Here is a 19273-nt window from a genome sequence, read left to right as displayed (position 1 = left end):
TCTTCAGACTATTGTCCATTTACATTGCTGATGTTTTAATTTCAAACCTGATTATTGCTTGTAGTTTACAGGGCGAGAGGGGTTTAAGACTGGTTCTCCTTTCTATTAATATCTAATACCCACATAATTCCTGCAAAATGCTCCATGTCTAACAATCTCTAACAATTTACTCATTATGTTATTTTGCTGCACAATTCTCCTGATCTAAGATGAAATCCCAACCTGGTTGTAATGCTCCTTTGTTTTATGCCTTTATATTTGGCGAATTATCTTTGACGATACATTTGGCAGCATTTTTCAAATAAAATGAGATGACGCACATAAAAAATGTAGCTCTTAACCAGCCAAGTGCCATAGAGTGATTTTTTATATTTATGCTTTTGACTGAACATAAAATAGATATTGCAAAATTAGCATCAGACTTACATTTCTCATGAGTGCTTTTTCAATTACAATTGTAAACCTTGTTCTGAAAAACTGTTAATTTTAATTTTTTTCCTGAGCTATTTATGTTTTTGAAGATCATTTTCTAACCATTTAATTGTTGTCAGAATGTCGACCAAGAAAATACAATACAATTGAAAGTGATTGATTTATTATTTACATTGCATCCTTAATTTTAATATTTATTTGCAGATTACCAAAATGAAAAAGAAAGTACTGTTCATTGGGATTTCATGTGGATTGTCAGTAAGTAGGGTGGATTTCAAGCTCTTTCTGAAAGTTCCGAAATATGCTGCCAATGTTCCTTTGGTACAGTATATTCTCAGTACCAATTCTTCCATGTTAAAATGTAAGTGCTTTGTATAATGCAAGAGGATGGATTATTACTGTAAATTAAATCAATGAGATGAAAATCAAACTCATTCCACCCCACTAGGACATTGCCCAGTCTATAAAGTTACAACTTATTCTCCATTCACATTTCAAGTTTATTTGAAATCTCTTGCATAATGGGATTCCACCCACACACTTCTGGCTTGTGAAACTGATTAACCATCTCCTCTAATATTTTAACATCTGTTGCTCTAATCAATGTTTACATTTGAGACACACAACTGATGCTGCACTCGATGTAAGTGTGGCATGCTTATTTCAATTTGCTGAAGTGTAAACTGCCAAGCGAAAAATGAGGTGCTGCTCCTCCAATATGCGGTGGGCCTCACTCTGGCCATGGAGGAGGCAGCATCTATGGAGTGAAGGAATAGACGACTGGAAAAGGGGAAGTACAACGGGATCTGGGGGTCCTTGTACATCAATCTATGAAAGTAAGCATGCAGGTACAGCAGGCAGTGAAGAAAGCGAATGGCATGTTGGCCTTTATAACGAGGAATTGAATATGGGAGCAAAGGGGTCCTTCTGCAGTTGTACAGAGCCCTAGTGAGACCACACCTGGAATATTGTGTGCAGTTTTGGTCCCCTAATTTGAGGAAGGACATTCTTGCTATTGAGGGAGTGGAGCGTAGGTTTACAAGGTTAATTCCCGGGATGGCGGGACTGTCATATGCTGAGAGAATTGAACAGCTGGGCTTGTACACTCTGGAGTTTGGAAAGATGAGAGGGTATCTCATTGAAACATATAAGATTGTTAAGGGCTTGGACGCGCTAGAGGCAGGAAACATGTTCCCGATGTTTAAGAAGGAACTGCAGATGCTGGAGAATCGAAGGTACACAAAAAAGCTGGAGAAACTCAGCGGGTACAGCAGCATATATGGAGCGAAGGAAATAAATATTTCCTTCGCTCCATAGATGCTGCTGCACCCGCTGAGTTTCTCCAACATGTTCCCGATGTTGGGGGAGTCCAGAACCAGGGGCCACAGTTTAAGAATTTGGAGTAAGCCATTTAGAACGGAGATGAGGAAACACATTTTCTCACAGAGAGTGGTGAGTATGTGGAATTCTCTGCCTCAGAGGGCGGTGGAGGCAGGTTCTCTGGAGGCTTTCAAGAGGGAGCTAGATAGGGATCTTAAAAATAGCAGAGTCAGGGGATATGGGGAGAAGGCAGGAACGGGGTACTGATTGTGGATGATCAGCCATGATCACATAGAATGGCTGTGCTGACTCGAAGGGCCAAATGGCCTATTCCTGCATCTATTGTCTATTGTTTCGGGTCGAGACCCTTCTTCAGATTGATGTCGAGGGAGGGACATGAAAAAGAAAGGAAGAGGCGGAGACAGTAAGCTGTGGGAGAGCTAGGAATGGGAGGGGAAGGAGGGAGTAAGCAAGGACTACCTGAAATTAGAGAAGGCAATGTTCATACCACTGGGGTGTAAATTACCCAAGCAAATATGAGGTGCTGTTCCTCCAATATGTGGTGGGCCTCACTTTGGCCATGGAGGAGGCCCAGGCCAAAAAGATCGGATTCGGAATGGGAAGGGGAGTTGAAGTGCTGAGCCACCGGGAGATCAGGTTGGTTATTGCGAACTGAGTGGGGGTGTTGTGCGAAGCGATCGCCAAGCCTGCGCTTGATCTCACCGAGGTTGATCATACACTGAATAATCCAACCACATTTTTGTTTGGAAGTGGAAAGAAATAATAGAAATTGCATTCATGCAATGTTTAAAAATATTTGAGATACTGTATTATAATTTTGCTGCATGTCATTGTGGTATATATCATGTCTTGATTGGTGAATATGTTTAGTTTGCGACTTTATTTGAAGCAGAAATAATATGTGAATGCTTCATTGAACATAATTCCGACTGGTAACTACGCACTTCGTCCGAGCACATTATCGCACGTGTCATGCAAACCATCTTAAATGACCACCTAAACTGTCATTTGGCAACTTAAAAAGCTGCCAAAGTTGCCCGGCTGACAACAGAGAAAAAAAATTAAGTGAGAGCCCTGCAAGGTGTATCATATTTTTGACACAGTCATAGGCCTTTCTTACATATGCTGTCACAACGCACTGTAGTCTCTAAACAAACCTTCAGTAATTTTCCTTGCCCTCCATTTCAGAATAATTGTGTTTTAAGCCAATAACTAGACACCAGCACTGGTAATAGATAAATAAATAAATAAGCGCAGCTTTCTAGCCCCTTATCTCATTTGCTCGGCTGCAAATCGGTATCAATCTGGTGGACCATCTTCCTCTAGTTGTGGGGTGGGGGGATTGGGAGGGGCCTCACAAGTGGAACAGCTTAGGGCCTCTCTTCATCTAAATCCGGCCCTGCTTATTGGCCAACATACTGAATGTGTTCATGCATATAATTCTCAGGACAAGGAGCCCCCTGTTCCAGACCTAGGCTATGACTTCTTGATAAACTGAAAGATGCAGACTGAAGTAATTGATCTTTGGTTTATTTTTCAACAAAACCCCATTAAATCAGGTTCTAATTGTTGGCCTTTCAAAGCAACCATTTTAAAGTGAAAGCATGCAAAGAGTAGAAAATATTGGTAGGAGGTATGCGAAGACCTCTGAACCGTGGTAATATAGGTAATGGTATAAATCAAGAAGGTCGTTGTGCATGTGAAAAGTGTAAGAAAATGGTCTTCGAGTACTTGAACCTGATGACTGGCCAAACTAAATTAATAGGCAAATTCATTGAGTTTATCACAGGTTATTTCTCGAACCTTCTATTAAGGAACCAAAGGGTTAACGGGCTATTTCAGATCTAGTATTGTGCACAAAGAAAGAGTTAATTAAGATCATTTGTCAAGGAACATTGTGGGAGGTATGATCATAATGTGACTGAATTTTAACAAACCTGGAAGTGTTGAGTGCCTCAGTCAGTCTCTGCAAGATGGGGGAGCGAGGGGGTCACATTTCTCAGTCAGAGCTGTGAATAACACTGAACACATGTCTACTAAACTGTGAGTGGTTTTACTGACCTGTCAGTGCCTTTAACGTGGTGCGAAAATATGGTTTGGAAATGCTAAAGCTGTGCTGCCTTTGGTTTGGAAATGCTAACCCTGTGTTGCCTTTGGTTTGGAAATGCAAAAGCTGTGTTGCCTTTGGTTTGGAAATGCTAAAGCTGTGTTGCCTTTGGTTTGGAAATGCGAAAGCTGTGTTGCCTAATTAAATTTGCTTTGCCTAATTAAAGTTGCCTTGCCTAATTAAAGTTGCCTTGCCTTCTATATAATTAAAAGTCTAATCTTGACCACTTCTGGTTTGCGCTTTATATTGATTTTAGAAAAAACACTACCACGTACGGCTGTGATTTTTGGCCATCTTACTCAGAGTCCCCCTCCGCTCATCAGGTGCCGAGGATTTTTCCTATCGATGAAATATAAAAGAATTATTAGTGTTTAAAAAATGTTGAGATTCTCTCTCCTGTCAAACACGCTATGAAGTGCACACGCACATTCTCGTTGGGGGGGGGAAGGACTATAAAACCCAGAAGATTGGCCATGGCAAAGGTCTCTGCAAGATGGAGGAGGGAGAGGTCATGACTCGCTGTCTTTAGTGGCCTTGCACCCTGCTTGAAATGGTATGAAACTGCACTTGAATGTGGTGGCCTTGCACCCTGCTTGAAGTGGAATTTCAAGGAATAGCCGTGAGTCAACTGCCAGCCCACCAGCCATGAGTGAGTGAGCTGCCAGCACAACAGGCTTGAGTGACTGAGCTGCCAGCCCAAGAATCCATTCGGCCCACAATGTCCATACTAGCCCTCAGGAAACCAGTCCCTTCAGCCCACAACACCCATACCAGCGCTCCATAAAGCCCCCCCCCCCTCCCCACTGGCCACCAATATTGGAATTGGTAGAGAGGTGGAATATTGCGTTGGGAGACCAGCCCTCCCGTGTGATGCTGGGACCCAACGGGTCCCACTTAGTCTAGTGTAGATTATTTCTGTGACACCTCATGACTTTGTTTTTGAAACTTAATTACATCAATAACTGGAGCATTGTCTATTCTCAGTTACCTTTTGCAAAAGGCCAAGTGCTGAAGGATCAGGCAGTGTCTGGGAAGGGAATGGAATGCTATTTATTGTCATTCAAACCTAGGTTTGCACAAAATTACATTTACTACAGTTTTTTTACATTACAAAAAAACCCAAGACCCACACTTAACACAGTTTACATAAACATCCATCACAGTGTGTTTTCAACACACCCTCACTGTGATGGAAGGCAAAGTCTTATCTCTTCCCTTTATTCTTCACCCGCGGTCCACCTGCAGCGTCTAGGCGAACTGGGGCTCCGATGTTAAAGCCCCCAGTGGACGATGGTAAGTCCTGCGGTCATTTAGCCACGCCGGGCAATGTTAGGCCCCGGCTCCGTGTCCTTTAAACCCAGCGGTTCAAGCAGACCAACCATCGTTCCAACTGCAGCGTCTAAGCGAACTGGGGCTCCGATGTTAAAGCCCCCAGAGGGTGATGGTAAGTCCCGTTGCCACTAACTCGCACCGGGCGATGTTAGGCCTCGCTCCGTGTCCTTTCAACCCCACGAATCCAGCGGGAGAAGCTGCCGTTGCGGGAGCTCCGATAAGTGGTCTCCCACCAGGGACCTGGAGCTCCCGATATTCCTGTCCACCGGGCCTGCAGCCGGAGCCTCCGAAGCTCCGAAGTCGGGTCGCAGCCGAGCGCCACCACAGCTCTCCCCGCTCCAAAAGAGTCGGGTCCCCGTACAGTGAAGACATTAATGGTTTCCTCCACCCCCCCCCCCCCCCCCCCCCCCCCCCCCCCCCCCACATATACACAGCCAAAAAAAATAATTTAAAAACTAAGCTGAAAACATACAATTTAACAGGACAAAAAAAAAAGACGGACAACTGTAGCCGAGCTGCTGCCGTTAGGCACACCACACCACAATAGCACCATCTCTGCTTTCTGTCCATAAATGTAATTGTCAAACAAGGCTATCCCTTTGAAGTCCATAAATACAGTTTCCATATTTTAGTTTAGTTTAGTTTTAGTTTAGAGATATAGCACGGACCATTGATCCCCCCACATTAACGCCTCGCTACATACACTGGGGACAATTTTACATTGATACAAAGCCAATTAACCTACAAACCTGTATGTTTTTGGAGTGTGGAAGGAAACCCACGCAGGTCACGGGGAGAACGTACAAATTCCGTACCGACAAGCACCCGTAGTCAGGATCAAACCCGGGTCTCTGGCGCTGTAAGGCAGTAGCTCTACTGTTATGCCACTGGGCGTATTTTTGGTTTGAGATGATTTTTTGGTTTCTCCAATACTGGCATTACTCTGGTCTTTTGGCATTGAATTCTATTGCCCATTTGCCAAAAAATGATTACTTTATGTATAAAATAATGAGCAGAGGCAGCAATTAAAAACATGTATGATTGTTTAATTGATTATGCATTTTTATCTTCAAATTAAACATTAACAAAATAAGCACAGCTTTATGGGTGTCACATCATAAAAGCATGGGCAGATAATGTAGAAAATTATATTTGCCAAACTCTTATGTGAATGTTTTATTTTTAAGGCAGAAGGGAGTTTGTGAAGTTATATATTAAAAAACAGCGGCGTATTTGTACCTTGCAGCTTAGTGGTTAAGTATGGTGTCAATCCACTATTATGAATTCCATTTCATGCTTACAGGCTCCATTTGTTGCTGGTCAACTAGATTTCTGCATGAACAACCTGGACAAGTTTACTCCTGTTCTGGTGGGGTTCAATCCAATTAATATGGCAAGGTACAAAATATCTGTAGGTTTGCATTACATTTAATCACCCATTATAAAATATTCTGTCTGATGAAGGGTCTCGACCTGAAACGTCACCTGTTCCTTTTCTCCAGAGATGCTGCCAGATCCAGCATTTTGTGTCAATCTTTGGTGTAAACCAGCAGTTCCTTCTTACACGTAATTTATTCAGCATTTGATTGTTGCAGATCTTCAGATCTCCAGATAAAGGGCACCTGATATCTTCTTTCAGGATCAGGGAGTGCCCTTCTATAATGTCAGGTGACAGTTTAAAGGTTCAACGATCAGTTTATCATCATGTGTACAAATAAGCCAGTTCAAGATTCAAGATACATTTAATTGTCACATGTGCCAGATGGCACAGTGAAATGAAATTCCCATACAGCAATACAATAAAAAAATAAAGAACACACACTATAGAATTTGACATAAAACATCCCCACACAGCAGAATCAAAGTTTCCCACTGTGTGGGAAGGCACCAAAGTCAGTCTCTTCCTCCACTGTTCCTCGTGGTCAGGGCCTCCCCAAGCCCTCCGCAGTTGCAGCTACGGGCGGCCCGATGTCCAGGACCGCTCGCGGGGTGTTGTAAGTCCGACATCGGGGCTGTGGGACGCCCTCAGCGGCGTGGACACCAGAGTCGGCCCCCTCCTGTCGGAGTCGGCGGCTTCTAAAGTCCGTAGGCCGCGCCGGGTGGAGACTGCTGCTGGCAGCCCTCTGCAAGGCGGCCAAGGGCTCCACGATGTTGTTCAGCGCCGCCCGCGTTGGAAGCTCTCCGCACCAGAGCTCCACGATGTTGGGGCAACGGCTCAATGCTCCGGAGCTCCAAACGGCAACCCAGGTAGGCATCGCCCGCTCCGCGGTGACTCCAGCGCTGCGCCGCCGCTGTAGCAGCCCTGGTCCGGTTCCCGGTCCCCGGCAGGAAAGGCCGCTCCGATCCAGCTGGTAGGCCGCGAGGTGGGGGGCGAGGACGCGACTCTGAGAAATAGTCACGTCCTCGCCAGGAAGAGACTGGGAAACGGTTTCCCCCTTACCCTGCCCCCCTCCCCCACATAGAAAAGTAAAAGTTTCCCCCAACACAAAACTTTAGACTAACTAAAAATTTTTTTAAAAGATTGAAATAACAGACAGGCTGTAGGTAGAGGCTTCTGCCAGTGCAGCGCCCCTAGAGGGATTGTCCCAGCGGAATCCCGGTTCGGTATTCCGACTGCGCATGCCCAGACATAGGTCACCGGAGAGAAACATTCTCGGCCCCTGAACTGCTGCGTGTATACAGACCTGTTTTTCATCCATAGTCGGGATCGAACCGGGTCTCCGACACTGCTCCAACTCCCGAGGAACCCGTTCACCAACGGGCCGGGGACCGTCAGCTGCACCTCTCACCTTATCCAGTGGCTGTCGGTTAACCCCCTCGGTGCCGGCGAAAGCTGAGCACCAGTCATCAACAGGGATACACACAAAATGCTGCAGTAACTCAGCGGGTCAGGTAACATCTTTGGAGAAGGGTCACGACCCGAAACGTCACCTATTCCTTTTCTCCAAAGATGCTGCCTGTCCCGCTGAGTTACTCCAGCACGTTGTGTCTACCTTCAGTGTAAACCAGCATCTGCAGTTCCTTCCTACAGAGTGACGCCTGTCTGCGGGTAAAGGCGAGGCAGCGGGGAGAGAGATGGGGAGATAGGGAGATATGGGGAGACGGATGGGGAGACGGATGGGGAGAGAGATGTGGAGAGAGGAACTCGCTATCACGGCTTAACTGCAGGTCCCAGACATCCCATCTCCGCAAGAACTCCCCGGCGCTGGGACAATCCCCCCCATCCCCCGCCTGGGTCAGTTTCCTCTATAACTGCAATGGCCAAAACATAGTAGGAAGGATGTGGCGCGTTTGTAATCCAGCTATGGGTTGGTTATGTTGAATGAAAGGCTTTAGAGCATGGGAGTTAGAGTTTGTGGTCGGTGCTTATGGATGTCAAATGCTTCGACCACGTTTGCAGTTTTTGGGCTCAATAAACAGGAGAGAAGCCGTCAACCCGACATTAGCCGTTCCCTTATTCCATGAGCTTCAAAATGCTTCCTTGATTTTCTGGCTTATTATTTTCAATTAGTTTTTTTAAATTATGTGTCGCTAACTGGCCGCTGTGTACAGAATGTGGCTCGCGCGACTGAAGGTCTGGGGGGCATTGCCCCCCCTCTGCAACCAACGTGCAAACCCTGGCACCCGGAATGTTAAACTAAACACATCTGTGAGCAAAACACAAAAATTCACGTCTTTCACCCCCCCCCCCCCCCCCCCCCCCCCCCCCCCCCCTCTCCCCCACCTCCCACCTCTCAGCATCTCTCCGCCAGTCCAGGCTGTCCCCCTGTCTCCGCCCCTCGCATCTGCCCCCCCTCTCTCGCTGTTACACCCTGCTCTCCCGCTACCTGGCACCCCCGTGTGCTTTTTTTCCCTTGAATGAACTTTGACAAATCCCATGATTCCTTGCGTTTTTCGGAATAGCAAACTCGCTTATTAAAAGGTACAGTGGAACTCAATTAACATTCCGCCATACTAAAAAAAAGCAACAAGACATACAACTATAAAAAAGTTAATATAAACATCCACCACAGTGAATTCCCCACATTTCTCACTACAATGGAGGCAATAAAGTCTAATCTTCTTCCTCTTTATTGCTATGCAGCTGTGATTGCAATCTCTTTTATAGATGAATTTTCTCCATTACTGTCTTCTATGCTCCTAGAAATATGATTCTGCTGAATATGTTTGAGTTCAGGGACCCCTGCCAGGAAGTTTGGGAGAATTGAGACAGGTATGAGTGAGGTAGTTGGATGGGTGATAGGAGAACAAAAGCAGAAGAATAGCGAGGAGATATGTTGGTCAAGTATGATAAAGCTGGTTTGGAGGAAACTGTCAAAAGAAGGAACTGCAGATGCTGGTTTACAAGAAAGGACTTAGTGCTGGAGTAACTCAATAGGCAGCATCTCTAGAGAAAATGGATAGGTGATATTTCAGGTCGGGGCTCTTCTACAGACTGATTGTTGGGAAGAGAAAAGAAAGCTGGGAGAGAGGAGAGGCAGGACAAAGTGAGGCAGGGAATAGACAGACACAAGGGAGATGGGGTTTTGATATGCAGATGGTTGGAGCAAAAGCCAGAGATTAGAGCAGATGTGAGACCCCCCCTTCCCCCACCCCTCTCTCTCTCCCTCCCTCTCCTCCTAGATTCCTTTTTCTGGCTTCACAATTTCCAACACTTCAAGCCGTCTGTCTCAACCCTTCTGCTTTAATCTCTGGCCTTTGTTTCAACCATCTGCCTATCAAGAAGGACCCACCCATTTTTAATTTTAAAATTAAATCCATTAAAAATCCATAATTTGGACTATCTAGTTAAACACTGGATGATGTAAAAAGTACCGTAATAAATGAGATCCTTGAAATATTCACTCCTGTTTGAATGAATGACAGTGCTGAGAATATTATTTAACATTTCCTTTTAAAGACCTGACAAAATAGAGGGATGGCACTTGACATTTCTTCAAGTGGCAGAACGACTTCAGGAACTTCACAACATACAGAAGGCATTTATTATCAACCCTTCTGTTGGGGTAAGTATGGCCCCTCAATTATTTTCTGCTAGAAAACCGATATAAATTATTGAACAATTTCAAAGTAACGATGGGAGCTATCTTCAATTCTCAAAGTCAACTCTGCAGTACAACTAGAAAAGGAGTAGTCCTAAAGAAAAGAAAATTCTAATTAATTTTCTTTTCTTTAGGACTACTCCTTTTCTAGTTGTACTGCAGAGTTGACTTTGAGAATTGAAGATAGCTCCCATCGTTACTTTGAACTTGTTCAATAATTTATAGTGAAAGTGGCAAAACACAAAGTGCTGGAGGGACTCAGCGGGTTAGGCAGGATCTGTGAAGGGAATGAACAGCTGAAGCTTTGAGTCGGGAGTACAGATAATTCTGCTTTAAAGTGACAGTTCCAATGAAACCGTGTATAATAAAATACAGCGCTATAAAAACAATTGTGTCAATGGTGGTGAGGGGGTTAGGGGATAGAGAGTTTCAAATTTGCAAAGGTCTTTTCAATAGCAATAGATTTATTTTGCTACACAATAAAAATACTAAAGGCTGTATATTAAACTGTTTGATAGAGCATCCTGCACAAGTGTCAAAATAAGTGATTGCTTGTCAGTTTCAATGACCACTCACAGTCAAAGTAGCAGCTGTATCCTTGAGAGACAATGTTGTATGATTACTGCAGGGAGGTTACATGGAAGCAGGTTTCCCCCCTACACTATTTAAAACCAAGACAGCTATTTTTTTTGTTTATTAATTTCCAAAATAACTTTTAAGTGTTTCTCTAGTTCCCAATCAAAATGGTATTATAACAAATTCAGCCCACATAATGCATGCAATGTTCCTTAATTCATCACTCGTGTTATATCCATTTAGTGTTAAGGAACTTCACATTATAGCAGAACCATTTGTATTCCATTTCAGAGTTGGTTTCATAAGAAAGAATTTACAGTAATCCATCACACAAGAGTTTCCCAATTTCGTTAAAAATTTAGATTGGGATCCTTTAAATCACATATGACAAAAAATTCAAAGTGAACCTCCTCCAACACCCCCCTGAACTGTCCTTCAGTTTCAGTCTACCCCACGACAGAAGGGGGAGGAGTTGAACAGTTTGATAGCCACAGGGAAGAAGGTTCTCCTGTGCTGTTCATCCCTGCATCTTGGTGGAACCAGTCTGATGCCACCAGCGTGTCATGGAGGGGTTGAGCTATATTGTCCAAGATGCTCCCGCAGTTTGAGGAGCACCCTCGCCTCCAAGACCACCTCCCTTGATTACAACTCCGCCCCCAGGATGGAGCCAGCCTTCCGGATGCTGATCCTATTGGCGTCCGCTGCCTTCGCCCTGCTGCCCCAGCACATGGCAGCAAATAAGATGGCACAATTATATCTGATGCCTCTCAAGTATCTCTCTTTCAGCTCTCCTATTCCTCGTGCTCATGTACGTATCATCCCTTGGGTCATCAGCCCTAAATACAGAAGGTTCTACAAGCACTCTGAAGATTCTCAGCTACACCCTAGCACCATCTCTCCCAACCCCTTCACTGACTCCGAGACTGCAACACAGGATAAATTGCAGCATTGAAGTTAAATCATATTTTCTTTTTAAGCTATGGTGGTGATTAGTGTTAATCATAATGAAGCGCATTAGTTTTTGCACTATTCCTCTACATATCCCATTGTTGTGTAGGTGCCATACCAACATTTCCATTCTGTCTAAAGAAAGAGATTGTCTCAGAACGGGAGAACAAGCAAAGGCACATCACTATGCCATACTGTTCTCAGTGCTATGTTCTATATAGTGACGCACAAATCATGTTGTGGAGCAGTAAATATGTTGCAAGATAGATATTTGCATAGGACGCAGTCATTGCTATAAATCTCTGTGAACTATCTTTCAGCCTGAAGGGATTACTGGATCATCCAGGATGAAAGGTGGAAGTGCCACCAAACTCCTGCTGGAGACGGTGCTCCTGGCTGCACATGAGGCTCTGGAAAACAACACTGCCATCACACACAGGTGATTCTCAACCCACATACTCCAATTAATCAATAAAATTGCTTCTTATTTGAAATATCCCTCTGCCGTCTCAAGAGCATGTTCCTTGCACCTGCAATATCTAAAAATGAAGAGAGAATGCCCAGCTGGTTGATTGGATTGCACAGTTACGCAGCTGCTGCCTCGCAGTGCCAGAGACCCGGGTTCAATCCTGACCTCGGGTGCTGTCAATGTGGAGTTTGCACTTCTCCCTGTGACCGCATGTGTTTCCTCCAGGGGCTCTGGTTTCCTCCCACATTCCAAAGACATGTAGGTTAATTGGCCTCTGTAAAATGTCCCCAGTGTAGGGAGTGGATGAGAAAGTGGGATACCATAGAACTGGTATTAATGGGTGAATGATGTAGCAATGTTACAAAATTTTGAGATTTTAAAAATCAAGTCTGCAATTTATCCCATCAGATAAAGCATAACAATAAGTTTAATTTGACACCAAATTCACTTTCATATCTCAAGTATTAAAAAAGTTATGGCCATTTTCATACTCGGAAATTAGCATCTTGTTCCCTATTGATTTTCAATGGACATTACAAAAAAGCTGTGATCTTGGATAGTCAAAAGCCCATTTCTTAAGGAAAGATTAACATTTTTAAATAGCCTAAGTGTCCAAAGATTATTCACAAATAATTCACAATATAACATGATTTTTATATCTAATTTACATTAATTTATAGGCCAAATGGAAGGAATTTAGTGTTCAATTGCTGTAAATAAATGCCCATTTAAATCGGCTTTCTAGTGGGTTTCTGTGAACGTGCTGGTTTAGAACGTTCACATTGCGCTGGATTAGTGCCCTCAAATGCCGAGAAAAATACTGCGGGATATAAAAAGCCCAAAATGAACTACTCGCTATAGATAACTTTATATACAGGGTTATATACATGCCCCATTTAATGTAAAAATAAGGTACATACCTTTAATTGTTTGCTTTATAAAACCCTGGGGCTGCGAGAAGTTGCGGAGTGAGACAGTAATTTTAAAACTATTATAACTATTATTCGAGACCTATAAAACTAATAATACCTTTTGCGACCGGGTCTTGCAGCGATTTTTCGTTAATGATTTACTAGGCTGAACATCTGCGATTGGAACAGCCTAGTAAAAATCGCGTTTTAAACCCGCCCCCTCCAAACAGCGCCAAAATCGCGAACATGGCTTTGGGCAGATTCCCAATGACGATTCAGGTAGGTTTTGTAACATACCTAAATGATGGTCAGCACGGACACATTGGGCCGAAGGGCCTGATATAGGCTGTACCTCTAAACTAAACTAAACTAAAAACTAAAACTAATATGTGAAAGAGAATGGGATAACACATTGGATTTTTTCTCTCAGTCTTATCAGTAGAGAATTTCTCTCCAATGTGCAAATGTGCAAATGTGCAGAGTTGCTAAATTTCATCAAGCAAGCAGACGGGGCCATTAGAGGAGAGGCTGAGAAAATCAAAATCCAGTATTGTAGGTGCTGGAAACCTGAAACAAAAATAGAGAAACTGTAAAATCACAGCATGCAGAAAAAGAAAGAGATTTGCAACTTCAAGCTGATGATCCTTTATCATACATGTGTAGGAGAGAACAGCAGATGCTGGTTTAAATCGGAGGTAGACACAAAATCCTGGAGTAACTCAGCGGGACAGCAGCATATCTAGAGAGACGGAATGGGTGACATTTAGGGTCGAGACCCTTCTTCAGACTCGACCCGAAACAAAACCCACTCCTTCTCTCCAGAGATGCTGCCTGTCCCGCTGAGTTACTCCAGCATTTTGTCTCTGCCTTTATCATACCGTTGCTAATACTGCTGTGAGCATCCAAAATGGATGATTTTTTTAATTTTATGTGGTCAGTGATTCTATTAGAGAAATGGTGAAGAATCATCAGTTTATATTAAAAATAAAATTAATAACAAAGAAAAATTCCATGTGTGAGTGGCATTTAAGAGGTTTTTGGATAGGCACGTGAGTATGCAGGGAACGAAGGGATATGGATCACGTGCAGGCAGAGGAGATTAGTTTAACTTGAAATGTTCGTCGGCTCGGACATTGTGGGGTGAAATGTCACCGACTGCATTTCAAAGGACATATTCTCCAAAAGCATTCCCACAAGGCAATAGAGGACATTCTCCAGACTGCAATATAAAATAAAACATACTAAAGATAATTTTTCAAATCTATGCTCCTTCTCTTGACTCTCATGTGAATGTATAATGAAGTTTCAAGCATGTGCCATTGATAATTGAAAATATTGATGGAATTTCTAATATGTACCATTGATAGGAAGAAAATGTGAACGCAAATCTATTAAGGTAGCTCTATAATTTAGTATGGGTGTCGCTATTTCATTGATTCAGTTCTCAATATGTTTAGGAGCTTCTATAATATATGAAATATGAGCACCACACAATTTTCCATTTGTTTTTGTGCTATATATTTCATCACTAATGGGCCTGCCCCACTTAGGCGATTTTTCAGTCGACTGGAACGGCGACTGTCCGAGTGGAACACACACACATCGCTTCCTTCACCAGCCCGTTATTGCAGGCGGGGGACAGGGCAAGCAGAGGGAGCGCTGTCTGAGTGAAATTCACACGATGCAAAGTCAATGTGATACAGACCACACCGCGATGAACAGGAAGGTTGGCTCTGTAATTAAGACGGTGAAAGCACAGTGCACGGGAAGGGTCACGTAAGTCCTTTAAGAGATGGGGGGGGGGAGAAGTAGTGGAGACAACTTTTAAGAAGCCAGAGATACACAGCTGTGCAGCTCGGCAGACAGTAACATAACAGTCGGTTATCCTTGGTTCTGAAAACTACTGTTTACGGTTTTCTTCCCCAATGAGCCAATTCACAGGTCAGCACCGGCTACAACCTATGAGAACCTACGACAACCTTCGACCTCCTGGCAACCCACTACCACCGCACCTACGGCACGAGAATTCTCACTATTTTCCATGGGGGCTTAATTCTGGTCGCCGCTAATTTTTCAACATGTTGAAAATTTTGCAGCGACCATAATGAAGGCGACTCCCCGGCAACCTCCCGCGAACATGTGGCGACCATGTGGCGACCGCATAGTCTCCTGCAGTCGCCCAAAAAGTCGCCTAACTGGGACAGACCCATTAAGAATTTTAGTTGTTATTCTGACAATGTACTGATAGAGCAGCAATCAAAATGAGGCTCAAAATCTCTTCAGCTGGCACCTGTATATTACAAATACCCGAAAGTCAACAGCTCTAAAAGGTGCTGGGTACTGGGCCTGTTTTTCAACATCTGCGGCATGGAACAGAAAGGTCATGTGAGGTTTGTGTTTTGGGAGGATTAGCCTCTCATAATCTATATATCTGGTGTTAATATTGGTTTGGAACAAGAAAGGTCAAAGTTCTACTTATGTCAGGCCTGGGTAATTAGTGATGGATTGAAATCCAACAGTCCTGCAGCCCCCAGATGTTTCAACATTTCTTCACATTACTCCTGAACATGGACAGGCAGCATTTTGGGTCAGGACCCCTTTTCAGACATTGTAGCAAGGGGGAGAAAGCTGGAAGAGTGTTGGGGGGACGGGACAGATGTGCCTGTCATTTGCCGGCCGGGATTTGTCCCACTCGCATCACTCTTCCAACTTTCTTCCTCTAACTCCAATCGAACCGAAACGTCACGTATACATGTTCTCCAGAGATGCTGCCTTACCTGCTGAGTTACTCTGGCAGTTTGTGTCTTTTTTTTTACAGTAAATTCTTGCTCATCCATCATTCATACATCTAGAAACATATGCCATTGGCAAAAAAAATAACAATGTCAAGCTATTTATTTTTTTTTCAAAAACATAAACTTTGGTTTGGTCCGATAGTTTTGGTGTGATGAGATGTTCTTCAAGTTGAAATGGGCCTCATTGTAACAATGCAAATAATAGTGAACACATTTAGTTATTTCAATTTCCACAGTCTCAATGGGCAGCATTCTCAGTATTAACGTGTAGGGAGGGATTGCTGAAGCTGGTTTACACTGAAGATAGACACAAAATGATGGAATTACTCAGCGGGTCAGGCATCTCTGGAAAAAATAAATAGGTGATGTTTCGGGTCAAAACCCTTCTTCAGACTCTTGAATGTGCTTGTACTCGCTAGAATTTAGAAGATTGAGGGGGGATCTTATAGAAACTTACAAAATTCTTAAGGGATTGGACAGGCTAGATGCAGGAAGATTGTTCCCGATGTTGGGGAAATCCAGGACAAGGGGTCACAGTTTAATGATAAAGGGAAAATCTTTTAGGACCGAGATGAGAAAAACATTTTTCACACAGAGAGTGGTGAATCTCTAAAATTCTCTGCCACAGAAGGTAGTTGAGGCCAGTTCATTGGCTATATTTAAGAGGGAGTTAGATGTGGCCCTTGTGGCTAAAGGGATCAGGGGGTATGGAGAGAAGGCGGGTACGGGATACTGAGTTGGATGATCAGCCATGATCATATTGAATGGTGGTGCAGGTTCGAAGGGCCGAATGGCCTACTCGTGCACCTATTTTCTATGTTTCTATGTTCTATGTCCATAGTAAAGATGAGGGAATGAGGGCCTGGAAAACGGAAGAGATGAAGGTCGTGTGAGGAGTCTTGGACATAGGTCGGGAGGGATTGGACCAGTGGGGCTAGGATGGAGCCGAAGTACGTGGAAATAATTTAGGGAGGGGCAGGAGCACACAGAAACAATGGTTCTGCTGTGGCAGTTCTGTTTATGGATTTTGAGAGAACAAGAAGGATCTGAAGTGGGGTTTTGACCCGAAATGCCACCTATTCATTTTCTCCAGAGATGCTGCCGGACCCGCTGAGTTGTTCCAGGATGCTGTATCTATTTCCAATATTACCTTTGACTTGAAGCTGATAATATTTTCTTTTATATTGAAAGAATAAAACTCAATACGTTCTTGTAAAATCTTTATTTTGTGCATTTTGCCATTTGTAATTTTTCAGATGCTTGTTGGATTTACTGAGAAGATATGAAGAAAACCTGACGATCACATATTCTCACAGTGAGACATTTGCTGCTTTGGTGAACCAGGCTGGTGCAAGGTAAGGACAGCAGAAAAACTTCCTTTCAATAAATTATTCCCCCAGCCACTTGTTAATGCTTATATAAAATCAATAAGCTCCCTCAATCAATTAAGCTGCAGGATATTCAGAGGATAGATATTATGACCAGCTGCGGCAATCATGCTTTTGAGGATGAAATATTCCAACGCAGTCTTATTTAAATTCTATGTCTGAATGAACTTCATCTCCAGTTTAAGACGTGTAATATTTTAAGGAACAGTACGCAGCTGGTGGAGCTGTTGCCTCACAATGCCAGAAACCCGGGTTTGATCCCGATCTTGGGTGCAGTCTCTGTGGAGTTTGCATGTCCACCCTGTGACCAAGGGAGCTTCCTCTGGGTGCCCTACTTCCCACATTCCAACAATGTGCAGGTTTGTAGGTTGAAGGCCTCTGTAAATTTCCCCTAGTGTGTAGGGAGTAGGTGAGAAAGTTGAATTACATAGAATTAGTGTGAAGAGGTGATTGGTGATCAGCATTGATTCACTGGGCCGAAGGACCTGTTTTCACTCTGTATCTTTAAACAAACTAAACTAATATGCAAATTTGTTCTGTATATGCGCAAATTTGATGGACCATGAACAGCAATTAGATACTGCGTTTCTGGTTAATAACTTGTTTGCAACACAATAAATGAAAGCCTTCATAGAAGCACATCTGCCATCCAGTGGTTATACAGTATATGTTTTTTTATAAGTTAACCCCATGCAAAAGAGTTGCACTGTCCATAACCTAACTGTAATTTTAAGAGATGCAACTGCCACAAGCTCCTGCTGTGCTTTTTTTCTAATTTTTCATTATTTTTCTTGAAAAGATTGTGACAATTTAGATGTCTAAAAAAATCACCTTTTTTGCAATGGTAACTAACCAAGCTCCAGAAATTACTTTCAATTTTCAAATTATGTACTACTTTATTGAACAATTATCATTTACATAGAAACATAGAAATTAGGTGCAGGAGTAGGCCATTCGGCCCTTCGAGCCTGCATCGCCATTCAATATGATCATGGCTGATCATCCAACTCAGTATCCCGTACCTGCCTTCTCTCCATACCCTCTGATCCCCTTAGCCACAAGGGCCACATCTAACTCCCTCTTAAATATAGCCAATGAACTGGCCTCGACTACCCTCTGTGGCAGAGAGTTCCAGAGATTCACCACTCTCTGTGTGAAAAAAGTTCACAGTCGGTGTTTAAAGTCTTTTCTGTTGGTGGCTGTGGTGAATCCTACCAGGAATAAAAATGAGGGTCTGCAAGGTTAGGTCACATATACAGTAAATATTGGAAACTCAGCAGGGCAGGCAAATGGCCTTGGATGGCTTTTAATGTTTGCCACTCCTTACTTCTTATCCTTAGTCCCTTTGCTACTTCCCTCTCACTGTTCGATTATCATCCTGGTTCTTACACGTCATTGATGTGACATTACACATGGTGGCTCCTCAGCAAATGCACCTTTGCTGAATGATGGAGATCCCAAGAACTAAGGCCTGTTGGCCACTCACATCAGTCAAGAGGAAGCCAGAGACTGACATGTATTTATATGGGCTTTTGAGTGTGACAACGTCTGAATTTGATGTCAGTATTGCACCCCATTGCTGTGTGTTTCCGACTGTAAAAGGTCGCACAGCATTCCTCAAGAAGAACGTAGACTTGTTCAGAGGATTTGGGAGGATATTATACATCAAAATAAATGTTGTGGTTATTCATTCAATTGCTGACAGTCAGAATTATTACTATATAGCGCAGGGCAAAAGCAATTGTTTCATTGAAAATATTTCGGAAAATAAGTGCTTCATCCATATTTCCCCTGAAGACTAGATCTCATAAATTATTTTCAAACTTTATTAAACGTGCCAACAGATCTTTAACCATATGCTAGTTTTCTGATTTTTTTTTAACACATTTGCTGAATCTGAAACATTATTTTCTGCACTGGTACCACTTTTTT

At 43.3% G+C, this 19273-nt stretch overlaps 1 protein-coding gene across 1 annotated transcript in view; it reads left to right on the top strand.

Moving 5' to 3' along the window:
* gckr (glucokinase (hexokinase 4) regulator) overlaps positions 1 to 19273 on the top strand; it is a 61521-nt gene that overhangs the window by 24903 nt on the left and 17345 nt on the right. Inside the window, exons 7-11 of the mRNA XM_055635538.1 lie at positions 637 to 690; positions 6516 to 6610; positions 10113 to 10218; positions 12099 to 12217; positions 17210 to 17308. Coding sequence (XP_055491513.1) covers positions 637 to 690; positions 6516 to 6610; positions 10113 to 10218; positions 12099 to 12217; positions 17210 to 17308 — 473 coding nt within the window. The remainder of the gene's footprint in view (positions 1 to 636; positions 691 to 6515; positions 6611 to 10112; positions 10219 to 12098; positions 12218 to 17209; positions 17309 to 19273) is intronic.

The sequence above is a fragment of the Leucoraja erinacea genome, chromosome 5, assembly GCF_028641065.1.
Source record: "Leucoraja erinacea ecotype New England chromosome 5, Leri_hhj_1, whole genome shotgun sequence".
Lineage (NCBI taxonomy): Eukaryota > Metazoa > Chordata > Chondrichthyes > Rajiformes > Rajidae > Leucoraja > Leucoraja erinaceus.
The sequence above is the reverse complement of the archived record's forward strand: the minus strand, read 5'-3'. Positions and strand labels throughout refer to the sequence as shown.